The sequence below is a fragment of the Caretta caretta genome, chromosome 11 (genome assembly GCF_965140235.1).
Source record: "Caretta caretta isolate rCarCar2 chromosome 11, rCarCar1.hap1, whole genome shotgun sequence".
Lineage (NCBI taxonomy): Eukaryota > Metazoa > Chordata > Testudines > Cheloniidae > Caretta > Caretta caretta.
In genome coordinates, this window is record NC_134216.1 from 41,642,886 (window position 1) to 41,665,924 (window position 23,039).

The 23,039-nt window shown below is 38.5% G+C and overlaps 1 protein-coding gene and 1 pseudogene across 4 annotated transcripts in view; both read left to right on the plus strand.

The window, feature by feature from the left end:
- The window catches only part of MAP3K20 (mitogen-activated protein kinase kinase kinase 20), a 129,093-nt gene that overhangs the window by 51,643 nt on the left and 54,411 nt on the right, over nucleotides 1–23,039 (plus strand). For all 4 annotated transcript variants that reach the window (XM_048869632.2, XM_048869629.2, XM_048869631.2 and 1 more), the window contains exons 4-9: nucleotides 1,832–1,933; nucleotides 3,488–3,553; nucleotides 6,761–6,789; nucleotides 6,896–7,033; nucleotides 16,128–16,214; nucleotides 19,986–20,060. In XM_048869632.2, the coding sequence (XP_048725589.2) occupies nucleotides 1,832–1,933; nucleotides 3,488–3,553; nucleotides 6,761–6,789; nucleotides 6,896–7,033; nucleotides 16,128–16,214; nucleotides 19,986–20,060 (497 nt within the window). The remainder of the gene's footprint in view (nucleotides 1–1,831; nucleotides 1,934–3,487; nucleotides 3,554–6,760; nucleotides 6,790–6,895; nucleotides 7,034–16,127; nucleotides 16,215–19,985; nucleotides 20,061–23,039) is intronic.
- Nucleotides 12,112–12,611, plus strand: LOC125644715 (adenosine 5'-monophosphoramidase HINT1 pseudogene; annotated as a pseudogene).

The window sequence follows — 23,039 nt, forward strand, 5'->3', positions numbered from 1 at the left end:
TTCTGCCCCTTCTGTTCTGGCCACTTTGCACTAGTCAGGTGGTTTAAAGTAGTGGCTCTCAGTGACAAGCTGCTGATTTCCCTGGTGTAGGGAAGTTCTCAGGTGGTGTAAAGTGGTGTAGCTGGATCCTACATCATCTGCCCCTGTACATCCTGACACAGAGGCTGGGAGTGGGTGAGATGTAGTATCTGCTTAATTCACGACTAGGATATAGTGTCATAGCGACCATAACCAGTTGTCATAAGTTACAGCAGCCCCAAGCTGCTCCAACATATGCCAGTGCGCAGGGCAGGGACAATTACACCAGGAAAATCAGGGAGGCATAACTTGTTCCCGACAGCTGCTCCCATCCCCACATTTCTCTCACCAAGCCTATCCTGGAACAAGTGAAAATTTGGCCACAGCACTTCAACATTAGACCATTTTTTTTTTCCTTAACAAAAATTTCTCTTTCCACTTATCTGACTCTCCTGTTTTCCCTCCCCTGAAAAAACCTAATTTAAGGTCATATTCTAATACTCGACTCAAATATTTTTGGACCGTAATTCAAATAGATTATCTCCTACTTTGTGATGGACTGTTTTGCCCTCCCTCATGTACAACGTTGCACAATAATACAATGATGAGGAGTGTCCATTTTCCTCTGAAGCACTAAATATTGGACACTGCTGGAGTCCATTTGGCAAACCAGTAATCTGATCAAGAATGGCAAATTCTGTGTTCCCATGTAGAACATCTTTGATTTAAAGTACTGAAAAATTACTGTCAAATGGCACTGTGGAGTTCCAAGTTTGTATTTGTGACTTTAGAATCAGTTGTGCTCAACTTGCAGTAAATAGATTGATTGATTTTCTCTAGACTTTCAAACTCAGCTTGGGCTCTGAAAGTCGAAGTAGATTCTCTCCATCACATACACCATCGCCAACAATAAAGAGCCTGCAGGCCAAATTAGCCCTTTAGGGTGAATGTCTTCACTGGAGTTGGAGGTGTGATTGCAGCATGTGTAGACATGCCTGAGCTAGCTTTGATTTAGCTAGCTCACGTGCTGACTGCAACATGAGCTAGCTGCCAGAGACCATACCCAGGCTCACTGGGGGGCTCGTACTTGGGCAGCTAGCCCATTTTGCCATGGCTTCACTGCAGTTGGTACCTGGACTAGCTACTAGCTATGTCTACACATGCTGCAGATAGACCTCTGACTGTGATGTAGACATACCCTTGGTTACACCTGTGCAACTACACTTCCGTTAGTGGGTTTGCACAGATGTAATTGTTCAGAACAAAGTACTTCGTAAATTATTGTGTTGAGAATGAACAAGAAGGAATAGAATCCACCTTGCTTTCTTATCAGTGTTGGCTCTACAGGGATAAGAAAAGCAGTACAACTTATTTTAGTCCCTTAAGTCAGTAGATGAAATTCTGCATATGCAAATGGAGCAGACCTCCTGAGTAAAAAGGTGACATTTTACATAGTTGCTTTTCTGAGCAGAACTGTGCTCATCAAACTTTTTTTTAAAACATCCCAATGTACCTGTCCCCAAATACTTATCAAGCTCCTGATCTGGCTAATCTGAATTCTGTTTATGCTGAGCCTTTTTACTGTCTTAATTTTAAAATCCACTACTTGCCTGTCTGGGGATAATTAAAAACAAAATGCCTCTATTTTACACCCGTGCAGAATACAGCCTGCTGTTAACTATTGAACCCACAGAGTCTTGTTGCAGAGTTTTATATGAGGATTACATTGGTCTATCAGTCGTTGGTGGGAAATCACCCAGCTTTTGACTTAAAAGCAACATTTTGACACATTATGTGTCTTTTTTTTTAATAGAATATGCTTCTGTTGGCTCATTGTATGATTACATTAATAGCAACAGAAGTGAAGACATGGATATGGATCATATCATGACCTGGGCAACTGACATAGCTAAAGGTAAGAGGCTGATTTTTAACAATAACTCCCTCCCGTTGACCATTTCTTTTTATTTTTTGGCTCTAAATCCCAGCAGAATATTTTTCATAGGTGACTGTGTATAGACATATATTGCATAGATATGTCAATATCTAGGTTTAGGGCTTGTCTACATAGGGATAGTCAAGAAAGTTAAGATGAAATAAAGTGGCCGCAGTGCACTTTAGCTTAAGCAAAACTAAGATCTTCCCTACGCTGAGAAGTTAATTTTGTTTTAAGGTGGGTGGAGCGTGAATTTTAAGTGGAATAGCTATTCCTGATTAAATTCCTGTGTGGATGCTTTCCAATAAGAGTGCCTTATTCCAAATTTGCTTAATCCACTTCCAAAGGGAGTTAGTCAGGAATGGCTATTCCAGAATACCTTCCCATGTAGACAAGCCCTTAGTTAAAGCAAACTGAGACCACTTTACTTCTAAATGAGAGCATCTAACAGAGGTTTTATGCACTTTAAATAATGTGCTCTAACTTCGCACCTTCAGTTAATTTGTCTTAACTTGCTTTAGTGTCTAGACAAGCCCTTAGACTATTCAATGGAACAGTTTAATTAGAAACGATCCAAGTAATTTAAGACAGGTGGATGCTATTCTGTATGTATTGTACCACACATAAAAATTTTAAAACACACTTCAAAATTTCCCAAGCAATTTAAGTAATTTTTAAAAAAACAAAGTGTTAGCAAACAGTTTTTAGTTCCTTTTTATTTTTAAATACACATTCAAAGACTAGCTAATGCTTTACAGCCCTGATCCTGTATTCAGATTGGTCAGCACTGATCCCTTTGCACATGTGGGGTCCCGTAGAAGTCATTGTGGTCTTCAGGAGTCCATGCTAGAAGATCTCAGTGCCCCAGAGCCTAAATGGCTAAACCACAGTTTATTTTTATCTATTTTTAAAAGGTTTATAAGTGCAAGCCTTTTTGGAGTTTTATCTCAACATACCCAAGTTACTCGCTAAATAATTTCATCTGAATAATGAAGGCTAGTGGTTACATTTTATATCCTCCAAGCACTAGAAGAAGGTACAGCAGATAAGGCATTGGGCTTGTCATTGTGATTAACTCTATGCAATTATAGTTTAAATCCCAACAATGAGTGTGATGCTTAGACACAAGAGCAAGTTGCAGAATACCTCCAACTGTTGGGACGCAGATCATATTTCTGGTTGATAAGACACTGTCTCTCTCTGAAATCTAAGCATCAGCGTACCTAAGACTCACCCAGCTCTTCCTGCATTAGATATATACAGATCTTTAAAATAGGAAATGAAAGAATAGAAATAAGAGCATAAAAATTATGCATTGGGTGGGTGATATCTCCATCCTTTTATGTTCATGTACATGGCACTGTATTACATGTATACTTTTTACATACTTAGGGCTCTCTACATGCAAATAATCACATAGGCAAGCAGCGTTCCTCTTCTAATGTACTATAGATCATCATTAACACAAGCATTGACAATCAGTGGCCTTGCTAAACCAGCATAATCTTAAAACTTTCCCTCATTTTTCTATAGGAATGCACTATTTGCATATGGAGGCTCCAGTGAAAGTAATTCACAGAGATCTAAAGTCTAGAAATGGTAAAGTAACCTTGCACTTAAGTTATTCTATATTTCTACTTTCAGTTAATGTGACAGTTTAACTTTAGCCTTCGAGAGATACAGGGCTAAATCTTCAGCTGTAGCTGAGATATGCAGCTGAGGCAGAGAAAAGGCAGTACTAAGCCATCTTTGTGTTCCCTGCCCTGAATCCTGGGGATATCTGGGCACCATTCCAGTCCCTGGCATAATTCAGAGCAGTCTGTAGTGCTGCTTTAAATTATGCCTTGCTTCTCATGGTCTGTTCCAGCAGCCAAGGTTTGACAAAGTACTTTCCCTTTTTCCTGGAAATGTCCTGTATGCTGAGGCCCAGGAAGAGATGGTGGAGAACTGCTATGAACAGTGCAAAACAGCCAAAAGGGACTTGAGAATCGGACCCAGTATCTTCTCTGAGAATGTTGTGGTTCTTTCAGCATTGATTGAACTTTTGCAGATGATAGTACTTCTGAAGAATGTAAACTGGCTGTGGGATTTGAATGAAACTGTTCTACTTGGTTAGTTCCAGGTCAGTTATGAAACATGCTGAAAAGTGACTTTAAGTGAAATATTTACTACTAGTAAGTGGCTTACAAATTATTCTGAGTCACCAAATGCTGTATAAGAATGTCATCCATGGAGAAATGGCTGGATGTAGTTTCATTCTTAAGTATCTTTTTAAGAAAATATTTATTTTCTTTTATAAACTTTGATTAATCATTGATGCTATTATTACTAACGTAAATCTCTGAGAGGGATCATTGTGAGCCTTCATTACTGTAATGGGAAATATTGGACAGTTCTTTCTGTATTTGTAGTTAGTTAGAAATCTCTCTCTATCTTTTGAATTGGAAAGATTGTTTAAGGGTGAGCAAGGCTCACATCAGTTTTTGAGGTAAGCTTATTTTTTTCTGCTGAATATCCCCACTAACTAGGGCTTAAAAGGCATTCAGAGCATATGTTTCAATTTACCCATCTGAAAATTTTATTTAGTTTCCATGAACATTTACTGGAGGTGTGCCAGAATGTACCATTTTAGGTACAAGTTTCCACGTTATGGCCAGTTTCCAGTTTCCACGGTATGCATCCAATGAAGTGAGCTGTAGCTCACGAAAGCTCATGCTCATATAAATTGGTTAGTCTCTAAGGGCCACAAGTACTCCTCACCTTTTAATAAATACCTTTTTAGTATCGGTATTCATTGGTTTATTACTACTGCCATGAGACTTAATCTTCATCAAGTCCTAATTTGGATGTAAGACCAAAATAAGCATAGAAAACTTCTGGATTTCAAAGATGTGGGCTCTTGCTTTGCCCCAGGGATTTATCTGTAATCCTCAAAATATCAAATTTTGTTTAAAATACAAAGTGGAGGGGCACTAGTGGCAGTGAAATAGTGGGGAATTCAAAGAAAAATGCTAGTGTAGACAATGTCATAATGCTGTTCTCTGACACAGTTATAGGGATTCTGTTTTCCTGTCCACATGAGCCAAAAATAATAAATAAAAATTAGAAGACAGATGCTCCAAGCTGTGACAGAAAATCATGCTAGTGGTGGATGGCTGCTCTTGTAGAGTGGACACACCCTTATTGGTTTGCAGCAAGGTCTTGTTTTATCTTTTGTTCCACATGGGAAGGAACTGCAACAAAACCTGGGACCTGGAATTCCTATTTTCCCCATCTCCCAAGAGGTACGGGTAATGACAACTTCTCTTTTCCTCCCTCGCCAGACAGAGGAGAAGAGGGAGGTGATAGAGTACTTAACATCCATCTTTTATGTGCATTCCAAGAGGGATTGATACAGCAGAACTCACGTAAAGGTGATAGACAACAGAAAAACCCTGAGATTGCACTGTTTTTTTCCGCTTCTTCATCATGATGAATCCCTGGAAACAAATTTAGTAAAAAATAAATCCCAAACTACCTTTTTTCTCCTGCTTATATTTTACATCAGATATTCAATTCACATCTTGTCTGCCCTGATTTTATCTCAGATGACTAGAGAACTAGTGAAATGTCATGGTAGGCAAGAGAGTGAAGGTTGAGATGTGAACTGAGAGAGAGTGGTTTTTTTTTTTTTGGTCAAACTCCTTGATTTTTCTGTTTTTGTTTTCAACTATTCAACTTTTCAATTGCTAATTAACTTAGGGAATACTGGACATCTTTGTTAAAGGTTAAATACCCCTGCCCCTTCAGTTAAGGTGTTAGAGCTTACACTGAACAGGAGATCTTTCCCAAGAGGTCTTTCAGCAAAACCAGTAAAGACTGGACTTAACATTCCTGATATTCTAAAGTAAATCAAACAGAACAATAATTTTGACTAGGTGTGTGAAGGAAACCTTTAGGTGGCAAGTTGTCTGGTGTTTTACATTATGCAGGAGGGTATGAGTCCAGTTTTTTAAGCATCTTTATCAGCTTACTATTCGAGTGGAAAGAAACTTCACTCTAAGTAAAGTGACACTTCAGTGTAAGAGGATTGAAAGTCCATTAAAACAAATCTGGAATTTCACTCCACTTTCTCTGTAAGTGGAATTTGACTCTAACTGCATTGCCTACAAGCGGGTTCCACTGTGTTTGCTAATGCGCTGTAAAAGTTAGGGTAAAGGTGATTGTGGAAAGGGTATCTGCTGAAAAGTGTCACTGTGAAATTGAAAAATAATTCAAACATCACACTGAATTTTCTCTGACTTATTTGCAGCTAATGTCAATAAATGGATACATACAGTGGGTGAAATTGTAGCTCACGAAAGCTCATGCTCAAATAAATTGGTTAGTCTCTAAGGTGCCACAAGTACTCCTTTTCTTTTTGCGAATACAGACTAACACGGCTGTTCCTCTGAAAACTGTGCAAGGTGTTTGAGGAAATGTGTAAGGGAGGACTGAATTATAATTAAGGAGTTAATTGTAGCCTGTTTCTTAGCAAATTAAATTTTCATTTATTAGTAAACTATTAATAGACCTTTTTTGTAATTTTTTTTCTAATGCAGTTTTAGAATTTATTCGTAGACTTTCAGGTATCTGACAAATGTTCTTCGAACACCTCCCAAGAAATCAAAAGAATTGTGTGTGCCAGTGTATTCAAGTCCTGGATCAATGTGGGATCATTTTTCTTTATAAAATGTCAACTGGGTTTTCCATTAAGATGTTAATAACAAGATACATTGTTCTTCTTTGAAACGTAATTCACTTACATTTTGTTTCTTGATTTTCCAGTTGTTATAGCTGCTGATGGAGTATTAAAGGTAGGAATATTTTAATTATTTGGAAGGTTTTGCAGCTGCTTTGCCTGATATCTTTGAAGTCAAATGAATGAGAAGTTGGCATTTATTGTTTGTTTGTTTTTGCCAGATCTGTGATTTTGGTGCCTCAAGGTTTCACCACCATACGACACACATGTCCTTGGTGGGTACCTTCCCTTGGATGGCTCCAGAAGTTATCCAGAGTCTCCCAGTGTCTGAAACATGTGACACATATTCATACGGTGTGGTGAGTTGCTTTCATTTCTTTCTCTGTATTAATGGGGCACTGGCATAACTGATTTAGTAGAATGTAAAATGTGAAAACAATGTTCCTAAATAAGGGCATTAGAGAAAGTTCACAAAATTTCATTTCAAAATAGATTCATGTATTTTATAATTACAAGCTGAAAACTGTTAGTATGAGCAATGTCTTGCATGCTTAGTAAGATAAGTATTTGATTAGATTGTGCTGCGTTGCTAATCTGTGAAATGCAAACTGTATTTAAAATACTTTACCTATGTCAGGAGGCAGGAAAGAGCTAGTTTACAGTTTGTAACTGTGTTGTGTTTGCAAAGGAATGGATATTAGTCTTTCGGGAGCAACAGGTTATATTTTAGTAAGTTTATTAGAGAGGGTTGCCTAGAGTATTTCCATACTTGTATGTCATGGAGTTGGTTTAAGAAAGGTGGTATTATGCCACTCTACCACTCAGATTGCTGTAATAGCTTGCTACAATCAGCTGATAACTGTTCTCAAAGGTAGAGAGGCACTGTATAGAAAGGTTGGTAAAAGTTTTGTGGGTTCTGCCACTTATTTAAAGGGGGGGAAATGAACCTGTTTGTAAGCAAATAAATGTTGTGAGTGAAGTTTGGGAATTTTGGAATTCTTTAACTCTGTTCCTACTCTGCATCCTTGCAATCAATCCTGTATTACTCCATAATTGAAGCTGACAGACACTACAGCAGAGAGTAGGGGTGTGTGTGTGTGTGTGTGCGCGTGCGTGTGTGTTAAAGGAGAGGAGATGGCAGGAATTAACAACTCCTCTAGCCATTCATCGTTTAAACTGATGACCCAATGTAAGAGAAACAAAAAAGCTATGCTGGCAGATCCAAAACTATAGTCTGACTTAATTGAGCTAAGACACCTACAATACTAGGATGTAAGCTAGCAAATGTAAATGTTATGTAAGCTGTTATTGAAAACGACAAAGTATTTCTTATTGAAGGGAAGCATTTCAGTTCCAAATAGGGGGAAAAAAAAAGAAGAGAGAAATTCCAAGCTAGTTCTAGAATTGTCTAGTTCAAAAGTTGTTACAGCTTAGTCAGTGTGAATTAGCTGTAAATAAAATTCTAGTGAGAGAATTTAAGGAATTCATAGATTCATAGATATTAAGGTCAGAAGGGACCATTATGATCATCTAGTCTGACCTCCTGCACAACGCAGGCCACAGAATCTCATCCATCCACTCCTGCGAAAAACCTCTCACCTATGTCTGAGCTATTGAAGTCCTCAAATCATGGTTTAAAGACTTCAAGGAGAATCCTCCAGCAAGTGACCCGTGCCCCATGCTACAGAGGAAGGCGAAAAACCTCCAGGGCCTCTTCCAATCTGCCCTGGAGGAAAATTCCTTCCCGACCCCAAATATGGCGATTAGCTAAATCCTGAGCATATGGGCAAGATTCACCAGCCAGATACCCAGGAAAGAATTCTCTGTAGTAACTCAGATCCCACCCCATCTAACATCCCATCACAGGCCATTGGGCCTATTTACCATGAATATTTAAAGATCAATTAATTGCCAAAATCATGTTATCCCATCATACCATCTCCTCCATAAACTTATGGAGTTTAATCTTAAAGCCAGATAGGTCTTGGAAGGCTATTCCAAAACTTCACTCCTCTGATGGTTAGAAACCTTCGTCTAATTTCAAGTCTAAACTTCCCAATGACCAGATTATATCCATTTTTTCTTGTGTCCACATTGGTACTGAACTTAAATAATTCCTCTCCCTCTCTGGTATTTATCCTCTGATATATTTATAGAGAGCAATCATATGTCCCCTCAACCTTCTTTTAGTTAGACTAAACAAGCCAAGCTCCTTGAGTCTCCTTTCATAAAACAGGTTGTCCATTCCTCGGATCATCCTAGTAGCCCTTCTCTGTACCCGTTCCAGTTTGAATTCATCCTTCTTAAACATGGGAGACCAGAACTGCACACAGTATTCCAGGTAAGGTCTCAAAGTGCCTTGTATAACGGTTCTAAAACCTCCTTATCTCTACTGGAATGCCTGATGCATCCCAAGACCGCATTAGCTTTTTTCATGGCCACATCACATTGGCGGGTCATAGTCATCCCATGATCAACCAATACTCCAAGGTCCTTCTCCTCCTCCGTTACTTCTAATTGATGCGTCCCCAGTATATAACTAAAATTCTTGTTATTAATCCCTAAATGCATAACCTTACACTTCTCACTATTAAATTTCATCCTATTACTATTACTCCAGTTTACAGAATTGTTTAATATATTATTATATTAGGTATAGCACAAACCGTAGGAGCATTTAGTTGGTAAAGTTAAAATTTATTTGTCCTGTGTATAAACAGTAAAGATAATTTGTTAATTCTGTGATTATAGGTAAAACTCAGACAACTTACAGTATAGCCATATGCTAGCCAGTTCACTATTAGTGAAATATTTTAATACAATAACCTTCCCACAAAATGGTTTTGCATATATATACAGAGTTACATTGGCCTATGCCTTGTTGTCTTATAGTGATATTTCGGTGTGCATAATAATATGTGATCCATATGGCTGTTTTATCATTCATATGTATTTTGGAGACATATGTTCTCCTATGGACACGTCCAATGTTTTAGAATTTTTAAATACTATCATGGGGTGCACCACTCACTGCTTGTCTGGCACCACCTCCTGGTCTCTCAGGGGATTAGCTCTCAAGGTCGATGCCCCTTTCTGTGGTCGCATCCCGTCACATTGTCTCTGTCCCAGGAACTGCAGCATCCTCTTTGTGACTTAGTCCTCCAGCTAAGTCACTCAGCATTCCCCCTTTTGGGGTACAATCCTTCAATTCCCTGTCATTACCACAGTGACCCAGGCAGTCTTCCCATTCACTGCCCTACTGGTTTATACCATGCCCTCGGTGGCTGGTAGGGGAAGCCAGGTCCACCCTCTACTCCATGTTCCAGTCCAAGGACCCTCAACCCAGCAGTTCTGGGCTTTTCTCTCCCAGCTCTCGCTGCTCCTTCCCTGGACTGCTTCCTACAACTCCTTGTTCCCCTCCTTGTGCTGAGTGTACCAGGTCCAAACCCTCCACCCTCTTCTCAGGGAGTGACTGCCCTTTCCCTGCTCCATCTGTTGCCAGCTTTCTGGCTTTATAGGCCCCACCTGTTCCTGCACAGCTGAACCTAATTGCAATCAGCTCCCTAGCTCTTCCTCCAGGTGTGTGGAGTTAATAGGCCTATCTGGCCATCTTAACCCCTTCCAGTCCTGTGTGGGATGGATACCCCATCACAGACACCTATGACCTGATCCACCCTGATTATGTTCCAGTTTTCCACCCCTCTAGCACCATTGATTTCAATGTAGATATTCAGATGTAAAAGCAGAGTAATGCAGTGGTGAATCAGACTCTTGCAAAATGCAGTGATCCAGATTCTCTGCTGGGAATTACTGACTTAGTAAAGAATTTGTCCTAGTATATCTTTGAAAGTTGGAATTCTCCTCAACTAAACTTTTAGACTAGTAGTGAATCTGCTTAAAGGCTAAGAATTAACACCTTTGAAAAAGTAGATCTCTTGCTCTTACAATGATTTGATATATAAAAACAAATTTTGAACAGTTCACTTTCAAAGTGTAACACTTGCCAGTGGCCTTTGTGCTAGACAGACAAATCTGCTTTTCTTCAGCTGAAATGCTGATAACAAAGAGCAGGATCCTTTTCAAATGTAAACTAATGAGACGCTAGGAAAGGTCATTCTATTTGCAGAATCTGTAGTCTTCCCTACATTTTTTTTTTCCTGGAATGGGTTTACTTTCTATAAACTATTATGTGGCTGTGAATGTTGTTTGTTGTGTAAGAGAGCCTCTTCCCATCAAATGACCAGTAATTTCTGTCAGCACTTAGGCCTGAGTCTTTCCTCAGCTGAGGTGAACTTTCCTATTTGCAAATGGGTCGTGTTGCATTAGAAAGGATCTCTCAGATATTGCATTCCAGTGTTTAGAGTAATTTGTTCTGCTCTTCATGATTGGCTTAATGGCTTCCAAATTCTCCCTTTGAGATTTAGTAAATTATTTCATAAGGTTGACTAACAAATAAAACCAAATATTCCAGCTGATTTATCCAGACACAAACATAGGTCTTGGATTTTCTCTGAACCACCAAATCGATACTGCTCTAAACAACGGATGCTAAGTATCAGAATCTATCAACCTAGATTTTCAGTCGCGTAGCTAAAGTTTCTTTCTAATGTCATTATGTGTTGTACAGACTATAATTCTTCACTTGTCTAGCTGCTTTGAAAATGCTTGTGGAATAATGATGTTCACTCTTTAAAACAGCCGTAGCTGTTTTGAAATTGTAAAGAAATACACTCAGAATATCAGTTATTTTATCCTAGCTCTGCAGAGTTCCATTTGGATATATTGTATATGTATTTAATTTTGGGGGGTTTATGCAGTGTCTTTCATAGCTGACATATTTTAGCACTTATTAAAGCAATTAATTAAATACTGGTTGTGTAGAGGCTGTGACGTTTAATGCAGCAGCTGTTGGCAATTGCTCACACTTTGACCTGGGTGTGAGAACTTATTTTATTTTACACTGGGGTTATCCCATACTCTTTTTGAAAAGAATTATGGGATCTTAACTTCTATTTGGATAGGTGCAGAGAGTTGCTGGACTAATCTCGTTGTCAGGTCTCATACAAAGACCATGACCTGGAGTAGCACAAGACCATCACCCCTCCTGCTGCACTTCTTCTAACCCTGGTTATGAGTCCAAGTCAATAAGAGAGCTGTGTAAAACTATCCGTGTTCTGTTTTCTACCTGTTGTTTTCACCAGAGAGTTGAATAAAGAATGAAAAATGGTGTGCTTAAATTACTAAATTGTGACTTCCCCTAGCCTGTTTTTCTGGCACTCGGAGTTTTTTACCAATTTCATTCTCATATGGGATTTATACTGATATCTTTCAGTCATACAGATGAAGTGGTAACAAGTGAATAACACAGACTCATTAACTAGTTGCAGTGCAGGTCTATTTACCTGGACTCTGCACGCAGAGGGCCGAGCCAGCAGTGATGGCCAATGAGATCCGTAAGGCGCGGGCCACCCGGCCCGGCGGGGAAACCATCTTTGGGTAGATCATCCACAAGGAGATCCCGGCCAAAATCATCTTCGAGGATGAGGGAGTGCATTGCGTTCCATGACATTTCACCTCAAGCTCCAACGCATTTCCTAGTGGTTCCTAAGAAGCCAATTGTCCAATTATCTGAAGCAGAAGATTCAGATGAATCTCTTCTTGGGCATTTAATGATTGTTGACAAGAAGTGTGCTGCTGAATTGGGCTTGACCAATGGATACCAAATGGTCATGAATGAAGGGCCAGATGGTGGGCAGTCTGTCTATCTTGTACATCTCCATGTTCTTGGTGGACGTCAGTTGGGCTGGCCTCCTGGCTAAGTTGCAGCAAGAATCACCATTCTGTGTGAAAATGATCCCTGCATAGATTTAATACATTGCCCAAGAATCCAACTACTGTTAACATGTTCAATTACCTTTTTCTGTAAAGGGCAGTAAAAGTTTTAGCATATTAAAAAGAAAAAACAAAAGAAAACCAGGAGATGTGTAGAACATGTAAGCATAGTCTCAGCCATAGAAGTTGTGAAACAGTTTGATCCTTACATATATTTTTTGTTATTTTTGTTAAACATCTTAAAATTATATATTTAATATGAAATAACGTTATAGTAACCACTTCAAAACCACCTTGAATCATTTTCATCTCATCCAGCTTAACTCAAGGCTAGTATTAAGTATCTTCGGACGGCAACATCTACAGCTCTCATCAGATGGAAGAACGGATCATTCGAAAATCTTCAGCAGATCTTAAAGAGGCTGAGGAAAAAGGATCTGAGAAGACCCCATTCTACCTTCAAAATCCCTTCTTTTGTTTCACCTTCTCTAAAAGCAGTATTCAAACAATTAAATTCAGGATTGATTGCTATGCTGAAACCCTCTACATGAACACAAACTTTTACAGGTAGTGTGGATTAAAAGGGATATCCTCATTTATTTGGTCTTCCATTATCCACATTCCAGACCTAGCCACTACTGACTAGTGTAGTGGTCTCTTCTAAGGATTGTCTGAATACAGTTATTCCTGATTAGCAATCACTGATAAACTCCTTGTGTGCACACCCTTATTCCAGAATAAGCTTAAAGGTAAACCAGAACAAGGCACTCTTATTCTGGAATAAGAGTGTCCATAAATGGAGTTAATCAAGTATAGTTAATCGGAGATAACTCCATGTATAGAAAGCCCTTCACAAAAAGAAAAGAGGAGAAAGTACATGACAATTTTGAAGTTGACATGCTAGAGTCAACATGAAATTTGTTGTGGGTCTGGTCTTTATGAGGACTCTTTTACAAAAAATCCCCTGTTGTTGCTACTGCCATTTCAAAGCCAGAGTGGTAACAAGGGGAAGAGCTCTCGTGTAGACAAGACACCAGCGGCCATCAGTATTTTAATCATTGTTGTGTAGACCTGCTCTGAGCAAAGATAGACAATACGGTACTTAAACTGCTGGCAGCTCCCTGGAGCCCTGTCTGTAGTGTTCCCAGCGTAACTGCCCCCAGTGGAGCTGAACTTGAAGTAATCGTGGGAATTTTTAGGAACTAAGTAATGTTGGGAAAGTATTTGAAACTTTCTGAAAAAGACAATCACACTCTTGCTCTTCATTTCCTGTTCTCCTCCCCACATGTTCACTTTCTCTCTATCTGTTCACAAGAAGGAGATTGAGCTCTAGGGACCACAATTTGCAAACCTCTGCGGTAAATCCTTTTATGTATGGTTCTCTGAACTGTGTCTACAGTTAGACTGCTTCCCTCTGCAGTTTTGGTTCCACTTTGACTGACAGTCTAGTGTAGCCAATTCATAAGACTGTGTTGAAACTCTTACAAAAACAAGGCAATTAAAATGTTACCATGGAGCTCCAGTTTGGTGGGAAAATCTTTATTTAGATTGTTGATTTGAATATGAAATTGGCATCACTGACAAAGCTTGTTCTACGTAAATCTTTTGGAAATAACAGAGACTTTTGGGACTCAAGTTCCTCATCTTTTGGCTTTCTAATGCTACTAGTGAACAATAGGGATACTAAAAGGGAATTCTTCCTACTTTTCTCAGATTCCTTAATCTCTTCTGGGTTATGAAGTATAGTTTGGAGTATTTGGAGCTAATACAGTTAGGTTAGGAAACCAGTGAGCTGTATAAGACAATGGAAATAAAAGTAAAAATGGCATCAAAAACGAAATGCAAAATGTTCTGTGGAAATTTATGTGCATGAATGGAAACATACAACCACTACCTGTTGTGTGAGAAAAGCAAAATTGTTGTCTTTTACAGCTACAGGCTTTTGGTGGTATATGAAACCTACATATTTCAATATGTACTGTTGTTCATTTGAAGAATTTTAAATAATATTTTACAATTCTAACCATTATTCTACATTTGATGTGTGATCTTTCGTGAGAATTCCTGTGGCGTTTTGTAGTACATAGGGCACAATAGCCCCACAGTTATACAGATGAGGTAATTCTGCGAGTCTGCTCACCTGCACAGTTTGGTGGCTTTTGTTTTATGCTGACTGCTTATTGGGGTGTCTGAGCTTCATGGGAATACCAAATTAGTGAATTTTTTTTTGCAGTTAAATTCCCTTCTTTTCCTCAGCCTTACCAGCAGATGTGTGGTAACTGGAATAACAAATTGAGTTGTATTTTCCTTCTTCTAAAGGGAATGAACTAAACCATACAGGGGATTGGGTAACTGTATGAATACTTTCCCTTGAAAATTTTTAGTACAATGACTTCTTCTAAGATACTTTTACCTTTACTAATCAGGTTCTGGCTCAAACAGAATTATTAGCAGCTCTTTTGATAGAACACCCTGTTCATTTGATTTTTCTGCCAATATTGTGTCCGCCAATATTCTTGCATGTTCCTACTAATTACCTTCAAAGTTGGCCATAATTCATTGAAAATGATGTGGCTTGAATAAGCCTGAGTACTAGCCCAAATAGCATAGGATATCAAGACTTATACAAGGTGCTTGGAACTTTTGGCTAAGTGGTCAATAAATGTTGGCCCCTTTTTGGTGTGTTTTGAGCTGAAGAAGTTTTTATATAGTTATTTATATCTGTATCAAGAAATACATATATGGAGATCCAGTGTAGTAGATACATGTATGAATGGAGACAAGAGTGACTTTTAACTTGTTAAACTCCAATATTATGTCTCTGTAGTAGAAAAAGAAGTTGGGCTTATTGATTCTTAGCTCTTTTGGTGATGTTGATCTCATTTTTACAAAGTATTTGAGATTCTCAGTTACCATTTGATTTAATGAGTTGGTGCAATATGTGCAAAAATGTTACATGTATACACAGATGGAGGAGATCCTCCCATGTCTGAAAATAAAGTATTGTAGGGAGATTAAAGATAAAATATTAATATCCGATATCTGCTATACCACTTAGTTTAATATAATCACAAACTTGTTGGCAGCAACAATTATTATATTACTTACAAAGTATATTTTGGGTTGGGTGTTTTGTTATAGGCATATCTCAGAAGCTAAAAACGTATAGGCTCAGATACTGTTTACTAAGAAGTTGTTGTTACTGTTACTGTTACTAAGAAGCCATCTGTAGTTGTATAGAAATATTTTAAAATGTAGGATTATTGTAATGAAAAGGTTTGTCTAGTTGGTGTTGGGGAGAGGGAGTTCACTATCTTGCAAGGATGAACCACCACTTTATGGTTTAAAGGAAAGAGAATATTTCCTATGGGTTTCACAAAATTGCAGACCTTGGGCCCCGCGCAACACAGTTTTTTATTTGGTTTTGCTTTAGAGAGAAAAACAGAAATAATAAAATTAATTTAGAGAGAGGATCTTGCACACAAACATTTGTCCAAGTTACTGCAAATGGGATCTGGTTGCCGATTAATTGGATACAGATAGTGCTGTATCAGGGTTTAATGATGTATTTAAAATACAAAGTACAGAAATAAAAATTCTTTTCTTTTTTTTCTGCTCCAGGTTCTCTGGGAGATGCTAACAAGGGAGGTCCCCTTTAAAGGCTTGGAAGGATTACAAGTAGCTTGGCTTGTAGTGGAAAAAAACGAGGTAAGACTACATTTCTACATTCAGGTACATAGATCAGAAAACAGTATTGGGGTTTTGCAAAAGACTTTTTCATCTTCTTCAAATTGAAAGTAAGTTCACGCGTATGGAAAGATTAGCAGTAGGAGCTAACACAAAGGGTCAAAGTGATGTTATTCCTCATGAATGGACCCTTTACATCTAATTGTTGCAGCTTCACGTCGTGATGCTGTAGATCAAAAATTGTACAAGTACTGTACTAGTTTCTCAGTCTCAATTGTAAAACCTAGGGGTTTGTTCTTAGTGATGAAAGAAGCCATTGCGTCCAAGGTAGGGGAACAGTTTAACTCCATCTCCTGCGTTTAGGACATCTTTTTACTGGCCGGGAGTTGATATATCTGTAAGAGACCTTCAGCTACTTCAACTTAACTCTCCCAGCAGGAGTCACTATAGTACAAGAAACTGCCGCTTAGATGAGAATTTCAAAAATAAAAGAAGAAAAAATAGTTTAAAAAAAAAGAGAGAAATTACAGTTTTGCCACCTACGTTCAACACTACATTGAAGATGAGCTCCTCACTGGTATTGGCAAGGCTGTGGCATAGCTGCAAGCTTCCTCATGCAGAGTCTTTCCATTTCAAAAGAACTTCAGTGGTGTAAACACCGTTTGTACAGCGTCCCCAGCCTCGCTTTTCTTCTTCGCACAAATTGAGGCTTTCAGTTAGTTGGGCATGTGAGCTATATGTCTGAACACATGGTTCTTTGATATCAAAGACAGTAACTACATTTAAAAAACATTTAAAGTTGGGACTGTACCACACACAGACAAGCATGGAAATCTCAGTTAAGAGGAAACCTCTACTATCTAGACATAGTGGAAGCTTGGGTAACATTATAATACAACCCAGTATCTCTACAATAAAATTTTATATTCTTCTATACAAACTGTTTCCCAAAATACTTAAATAAAATAGAGTTAAATATTAAATAGCAGAGGGAGAGACAAATGAAGAGGGAAACACCTTTGTATTTTTTCTTTTTTAGTTCTGTTTGGGGACTGGATTGGTTCCACTCCCTGTCCAAGTATATGAGATGTCCAGATTAGTTGGAAATGCTACATTAATAGAGAGAAGCCTTATGAACTCAGCCTTCTACAGAATAATATTTCCAGAACAGGAAACATAACGGGATTCCTTCTCCCATTATGGAAAAAGCCTCATACAGCTAATGCCAAGTTATTTTGGAGAGAGAGACCAGAAACTTTTCCATATACTGTATATGGCATTCCTGTGCATATCAAGTACACAGGTTTATGCAGGATCTGCCATACAATACCAGACCATTTAAAATGATTTGAAGAGAACTGATTTTCGGCTGAAAGATGTTAAAGGGTACAGATATATTTCCTCATGGTTTTCCAAAGCAAGGAACTATTAAAATATATTATAAGCAAAATATGGGCATGCCATGCTGCCTTACATGCCGCCAGAAGAAGCTTAAGAAAAAACAAGTGTCCTTCATGAACCTCTCAATACTAGATGTTAGTTGCAACAGCATGGTGGTGCCTATTACACAGTCTTCCTTCCTAAGTGGTGCAGTGAATGAATTGACACTGATAGTTTAACTCTCACAGATTATTTTTTTAATCTGATCACAATCTATTGAATATGCCCAACACAGTCCTGCAAAATAACAGTCCTGCAATAACTTGCTCTCCTATTCCTCACTTCTCCAACAGAAGAAAAATGGAATGTTTGTGTGTCTCACAGCAAGTAAATAAATATAAAGGGGCAGGTTCTTCTCTCAAATAAACCAGTGCAAACCCTACTGATGTCAATGAGGTTGCATAGGTGCGATTCAGAGCAGAATTAAACACACTGTTGATCCAATCTTGCGTTCTTCTCCCTCTAAAAGTCAGTGCAGAACTCCCCATAAAAGTCAGTGCAGAACTGGTTCTAAAGCATACTCACTGAGGGCAAAGATCAACCTGGTGCAAAGGGAGTTCCTAAGAGGTTAAGTAGGACTTCAGTGGTGCCTGGGTCTTGTTTTAGTCTTCTGCACACAGGTGAATTTCATCCTTCGTGAATATTTTCCATTTTAATCCAGACCTGCTCCACCCCCAATATGAATGCTCAGATTATGGTTGGCATTAGCTAATGACAAATTAGTACTGAGAATATCTTCTTTATTATGGTATGATAGCCTTGGAATATGCTACCTATATATTTCCTGACAAATTACATTCTGCACACATAAAACAGACGTAATTGATGATTACGTGTCTCCTGTTAATTTATTTTCCATCTACTGGAACAGTGAGGGTTACACACAAATGCCATAGCAAGACTAGCAGACATATTTTTAGGCAAATGACTTGACCGAGTATCAAATAGCAGTGCAATTTGTTCATGCACTGTAGGAATTTCAGTGTATTTTTTGTGCAGAAAGCCTTTTCACCAGCAATGCATTATTTTAATAATTACACTCACACAATAAAGGCATTACTGATCTCATGTTTCCAGTTTTTGTCTTGTTTAAATGCTAATGCAGACAAATTTGTTGTACTCCTATTTTGGCATGCTGTGGCTCATATGGCTTTGCAGGTCACGTTGTAGTAATATAATGGTATAATTTGATACAACTTGCTCTGCTTTACTTGTGCAGTGCCAGAATTAGTGCAGCAAAGTGCCTGGGGTAGCAAGTTGGTTTGAATGGAACTATAATATCTTGGTTAGATCATCTTTATATGCCTCTGTCCTGTTTATAGGACTAGAGAATCATTTTTCCATCTTGGCCTCTCAGATTTCTAGGTCCTTCCAGATCCTCCAATGAAGAACCATTCTGTTGTGTATTTACATATCTATTTTAGTTGGTATCAAACATCTGAAGTCCGTTAACTGAGAGCCCAGCGGTATCTCCTTGTAATGTAATGTGGTAAAGATACTCATTTCATCAAATGTAGAGATTGGGTTTGGATCTTTCCAGACTGAAAAAGTGTTTGCAAATTAAAAGTTGCCTCTAAGAGAGCCTGTTTTAGGTATCTTTCTAATTCCCTACAAAGGAAACCAAATTGGGTTAGAGCTCGTTCTTTGTTGCAGCAGTCCTGGTTGTAATTGTTTTGTAATTGTACAGCTAATGGTTTTAGTACTGGCCTTGAGTTCTTTTTTTGAGCAACTGATATCACAATTAATCAGTGTGACCACAGCTTCATGAAACTTACCTTGTGGAGTAAGGTTCTCATAGAAATCTTTTATATTTTTTTTAACTTCATCACCTCCTCAGACAATGCAATGTGTATTTCAGCCATTTCTCTGTGATATCAACAGTGATTTTACTAAAATATTGCTGGATTACTTTATGTGGGAGAAAGGGGTTAAGTTTTCTCCCACATCACATTTATATTTATTTACATCTGTGGACACCCAGTAATGCAGTTAATTGGATCCAAACATTTAATATTCATTTGCGAGACTTTCCATGGGCTTGCCTCATTTGATCTATTGGGCACATGTTAATTTTTTAACCTACTATGTTTGAATATTTGCTCCACCCATCCCTTATGGGTCTAACTATACCTGTCCATGGTGTCTTCTTTTGGATTTTGAACATTGATCCTCAATTTTGGACTTTTGTCATACTGGCCTTTATTCTGTTAATGATTATTTTGAACAATTGCCTCATCTTTTTGCTTGAAACATCAAATGACCGGTCTTATGGAAAGTATTATGACTAAACCATTAAAAAAAATAAAATGCTCTTTGCTGTCATTTAACTGGTGAATCCTCTCTCCATTGCAGAGATTAACCATTCCAAGCAGTTGTCCCAGAAGTTTTGCAGAACTGATGCGTCAGTGTTGGGAAGCTGATTCAAAGGTAATTTCATTTATTGTGTTCACGTTAAATGTATCTATTTCTTTTTCGTCTTCATCAATTTAGTGTGTAAGTCTTATTTTGTAGGGCACAGCTGGCCTATTACTGCTGCTGCAAACCAATTCAAAACTGTTAGCTAGGGCTTTTCATTATGATCATCTAGAACATATGGCTGGATGCCTCTCTTGCCTTCTAAAGCCAGACCTGTTTAAGGAAGTCAGCATTGGGATACTGACTGGAACAGCTGTGCATAAGGTAGGATGGGAAGAACTAATACATTTTTTCTGTAACTTAATGAAAAACTAGTTTAGTTCTTACCTATAAAACAAATTTTCTTCATAAAATTATTTCTTCACGGAAGTCCCAAAGCAGTTGCACATATAATGTAATGATTAAAGGCCTGATTCTGACACCCTAAGCACATTGGGAGCATTTGCAATATACATTCCTGCACAGTGTGAATAAGGATGGCAGAACAAGCCCTAAATTAACATGAAAACAGAATAAAAAGCAACTTCAAGAAGAGTTGTTATATCAAGCTTGTAAACCTTTGCACCTGTTTAACTGCCCTTGTGGGGATAACTAAAAGAGTAATTTAAAGGAATATTTACTTAGTAAAGACTCATATAGATGATGGGAAAAGTCCATTTTAGTTCAGTCCACTGCCCTATTCTGCTGTGCAGAAAATTAGTTGGAAAGATACCTATGGAGGTAGCTGGAAAACAGTTCATAATGGCATCAGCTTTGTTATCAAATGTGAGCAGGCATTTCCTTCTCTTGTGAAGATAGGTAACGAAGGAAAATGATATTGCTTTACTCAGTTTGGTGGAGTCAGAATTCTGGTCCCGTTGAAGTCAATAGGAGTTTTGCCACTGCTTCAGTGGAACCAGGATTTGTTCCTGGATGAATTGGCTACTTTAAAGCTAGATCGTCTTGTTGCTTGGAAAGAACCTGAGAGGGAGATTTTTTCCCCAGATTTTTATGTGGGGGACAAGGCATGTTCTCTCATTGAATGAGTGGAGGGTTCTGTCCCTCAAGACCCTTGAGATCCACCAACAACATGGTGCCTCCCAAATGAAGACTCTGTGCCTCTTCATTGCAGACTCCTTAGCCCCCTCCAGTTTCCTATGAAGGGAGTCCCTTCGTTCCTAGACAGCTATGATGAAAAGTTAATGCAGCATCGTGCTGCTTTTCTGCAAATTGCTGGAGCATAACAACCATTTCCTTAGGCCACTTCCTCGTGAGACACAGATCTCCAGAGATGGTGATGAGAAGATGGCCCTTCTTCTGTAAAAGAGGAGAGAGCTGCACGTGGAGGGACTTTCTGCATAGGAATCTAAGGTGACAGACTAGCACCTAGTGATAAAGGGTTCTTCTGAAATATTGGTGGCCAACTTGCTTGTTGTTAAAGTCATCGCTTCAGAGGGAGTATATAGTGCAATCCTTGTTATAGACTCCTGTGACCTTATTGTAATACCACAATATGCAACTCCCCTGTGATTTGCCTGTGATTAGTCTGTCAGTTTTTAGGCTTTGCTTTCAATTTTATAGAATTTCTTACTATTTGAAGAAAATTATCTATCCCATTGAATTGAAATCGCTATGAATAAAGCATGCATAGAGGAATTGTATTTATATAGTAAAACCTATAAGTTAAAGTAACTTTAGTATTTTACATGGAAAAAGACAATTATGTGCCAAGTATTAATAATGATTATTAAAGAGCACCTCCAATAGGCAATTACTTGTCTTAGACAACCACTTTCAAGACAACCTATTTTTCTAAGATATTAGATAGTTGCTTTTACAAGATTTCTCCCTATTGATCTCTTTATTTAGTAGAGAAGTTTACCTTAAAACAGGGTCTTGAATTTCTTACAGTTTCATATGTTTCTACAGCTTATCCTCCACCTGATCTGGGACATCATAAATTATTAGAAATACCATTACCATCTGAGGCTTGGGAACTGGGAGAGGTAGTTGGAACAGATAAAGTAATAGAATCAAAGGACCTGTTTTTATACAAACATGCCAAGTAATAAATATTGAGTTAAGGAAAACACTGAAAATATTCGTCACAATTCATTGGAATTGGAATTTCTTTTATAAAGTTTTTCCATGAGGCATTGAGATGTAAGTGCCAAGATTTTTAAAAAGTGACTAGTGATTTTGGGTATCCAACTTGAAACCTCTTTCAGGAGTCTTGTTTTCAGAAAGTGCTGAGCACCCACTGACCAAAAAGAAGGTATCTCAAGCTGGGCACCCCAAATCACGCGTCACTTTTCCACATCTTAGCCAAAGTCCTCAATCTGTGCTTACAGTGTTTTTATTAAATTAAAAGGTACCTTCCTTTTAAAAAAAAAAAAAAAAAAAAATCAGTGTAGACCTGTTGCCTCATTCCAGCTCCAGACAAAATCCCATCTACCTTTGAGAGAAAAGCTGTTGCCAAGGCTGATTCAGGTTCCTACCAGGCCTGTAAAACAGTTGGTGTCCACATGCACAGATGCACAAGCATTCCCAGTACTGTTGTGAATGTCCACTTGGAACAAAGTTTTGACAACTCCTGTGGCTGTCCTGGTTCACTGCTTGCCAATTTGGTAGTAGTGTGTGCAGGAACCTCAGGTATCGTATTGACCATTGTATTGCTTCATACAACTAACTCAGTCACTCAATGCTTTGAACTGCCCTTCAGAGACAGCTCTGTTCTCTGTCAACCATTATATTCCCTCCCTCTGTTTAGGCAGGTCTGAGAGCAGCATAAGAAGTAGTTGGCTGGTCTCAGCCCTGCACAGTACTTCCCAAAGACCCCCAGAAAGACATACCAAGCAGAATGCGCACAAACATTCTGGAAACGAAACTTGTATTAATTTCAATATTTTATTGCTTATGTAACAGGGGCTTGTGACGCCTCTTTTGCAGACCATGGCATTGTCAAAGAGGGCTTCCCCAGGAACCCTGGGTAACAGGGCTGCTCTCTCTTCA